Source organism: Rhagoletis zephyria, unplaced genomic scaffold (assembly GCF_001687245.7).
Source record: "Rhagoletis zephyria isolate East Lansing unplaced genomic scaffold, Rhagoletis_zephyria_1.1 Rzeph_scaffold_55947, whole genome shotgun sequence".
Taxonomy (NCBI): domain Eukaryota; kingdom Metazoa; phylum Arthropoda; class Insecta; order Diptera; family Tephritidae; genus Rhagoletis; species Rhagoletis zephyria.
The window spans coordinates 1-1791 of record NW_016212999.1 but is presented as its reverse complement, the minus strand read 5'-3'; the positions used below and the strand labels follow the sequence as shown (position 1 = coordinate 1791).

The 1791-nt window shown below is 57.9% G+C and overlaps 1 protein-coding gene across 1 annotated transcript; it reads right to left on the bottom strand.

Moving 5' to 3' along the window:
- Positions 1-28: 28 nt before the first annotated feature.
- Positions 29-1679, bottom strand: LOC108356244 (solute carrier organic anion transporter family member 4C1-like; the record flags this gene model as incomplete). Its single annotated transcript, XM_017607362.1, has 4 exons — positions 1536-1679; positions 1228-1475; positions 624-932; positions 29-433 (listed from the first exon to the last, which is right to left on the bottom strand). Coding segments are annotated over exons 1-4 (1106 nt in total), but the record flags the coding sequence as incomplete, so codon positions are not given.
- Between the last annotated feature and the right edge of the window lie 112 nt (positions 1680-1791).

Below are 1791 nucleotides of genomic sequence, written 5' to 3'. Positions count from 1 at the left end.
TGACAAGTGATGATTCTCAACATTATACTGCAACGCCTTCAGCTTCACTCCATTGCGAGCACCATCTCCATCGCCTCTGTCGTCGCCAGAAGTACTGCATTCACCCGTAGGCTTCCCTTCCTCCTCCTCCTCCTGCCGATTTTCCTCCTCGTCCTCGTACAGGTTTCGCACTGAGCCGGCCATCACCACGGCGCCCACCTCCAGTGAGATGCCCAGGAGGAGAAAGACGACGGCGGTGCTGTGAAAGTACACCCTGAAGCGGTCCATGTCGTAGAGCCAGCAGTTGCCCGTCTGGCCGCAGGTACTCTCCCACACCAGACAGGTGGCGTCGATGATGCGCCCGAAGATGATCGGGTAGGGGATGAAGGCGAAGACGGCGAGGATGGTGCCCACCAGGCCCATCGCCAGGCTCTTGTCGCGCTGGTCCACCGATCTATATTTAAGTTTAGGTAGTGGTAGTGGAGGAGGAGGAGGAGGAAGAGGGGGCAATGCAGAAAGGCAACAGTCAGCATTATCAACAGTAGTTATCATCACTATCATCAGTATCAGTGTCTTGTGCTCATAGTACCCGCTACTGCTAATCTCCTGCTATGCAAAGTAAGTAAGAAAAGGAGAGCACCTACCTCAGCGTGAGCAGCGTGTCGCCCGTTCGGGCAGTGGAGGCCACCAGATTGCAGAGGCTGAGAATGCCGATGAAGAAGGGAAAGGTGTCGCACTCCCGTTCGCACAGCCCATTTGTCGCAGTCGCTTCCGTGGCTCCAGTGGACAGCAAACCGCTGCAGGAGCAGTTGCCGAACTTCTGCAGGGCGCCATCAAAGTGCGTGCAGCCGGCAAAGCAGGGGCTGAAGTAGTTGGTGGCGCCGTCGGCGGCGCACACCGGCTGGTACACCTGCGTCGTACAGAGGCAGTCTACATTGCAAGGGCTCACCTCTCTGCAAAAGTTTAGATTGAGTATAATTCAACCCAACAATAAAAGAGAGAGCTTACGTAGGATACTGCGAGGAGAAGACCGGCGGCTCACAGCTGAAGAACATGGCGCTGAAGATGCCCAGCGTGGAGAAGAGCTCCATGGCGACGATAAAGGCGGCCAGGTGGCGGGCGCGGGGCCGGCGGTAGGTGATCAGCGTGCCGCCGAGCATCGTCCCGACGGCCATCGTCACCACCGAGGCGGCCCCCGTGTAGAAGGCGGCGCTGGAGGCGGACTTGCGAAAGGCCAGCTCAATGTACTTCGGCTTGATGATGTAGAAGCCAAAGTAGCCGATGATGCGAAAGACGCCCCCGAAGATGTGAAAGAGGAGGAGGCCGTTGCGGGAGAGGCGGCGGAAGGACTCGGACAGGCCCTGTGCACTTAGGCCGGCGAGGGCGTTCGTCTGCGTGGAGACCTTCGACTTGAGGTCGCGAAACTGCCGCGGAAAGAGGAACATGGGCAGCGAGGCGAGGGTGATGGCGAACCAGAGGACGAGGAAGCCGATCCACTGCAAAAAAAAATAAAATGAAAGTTAGTAGTAGACCGCAAAATTTATATTTAAACTTACCCAAGCGCCCACCCAGCGCGGGTCCTGGCTGTCGATGCCCGGCTCCATCAGCGGGTCCTCGTAGAAGCTGAGGACGATGGAGGAGAGGACAAAGCCGAGGCAGGGGCCAAGCAGCCGCAGCGTGGAGATGGTGGAGAGGTACATGGCGGCACTTTTCTTCGGAATGNAAGGACAATGGAGGAGAGGACAAAGCCGAGACAGGGGCCGAGCAGCCGCAGCGTGGAGATGGTGGAGAGGTACATGGCGGCACTTTTCT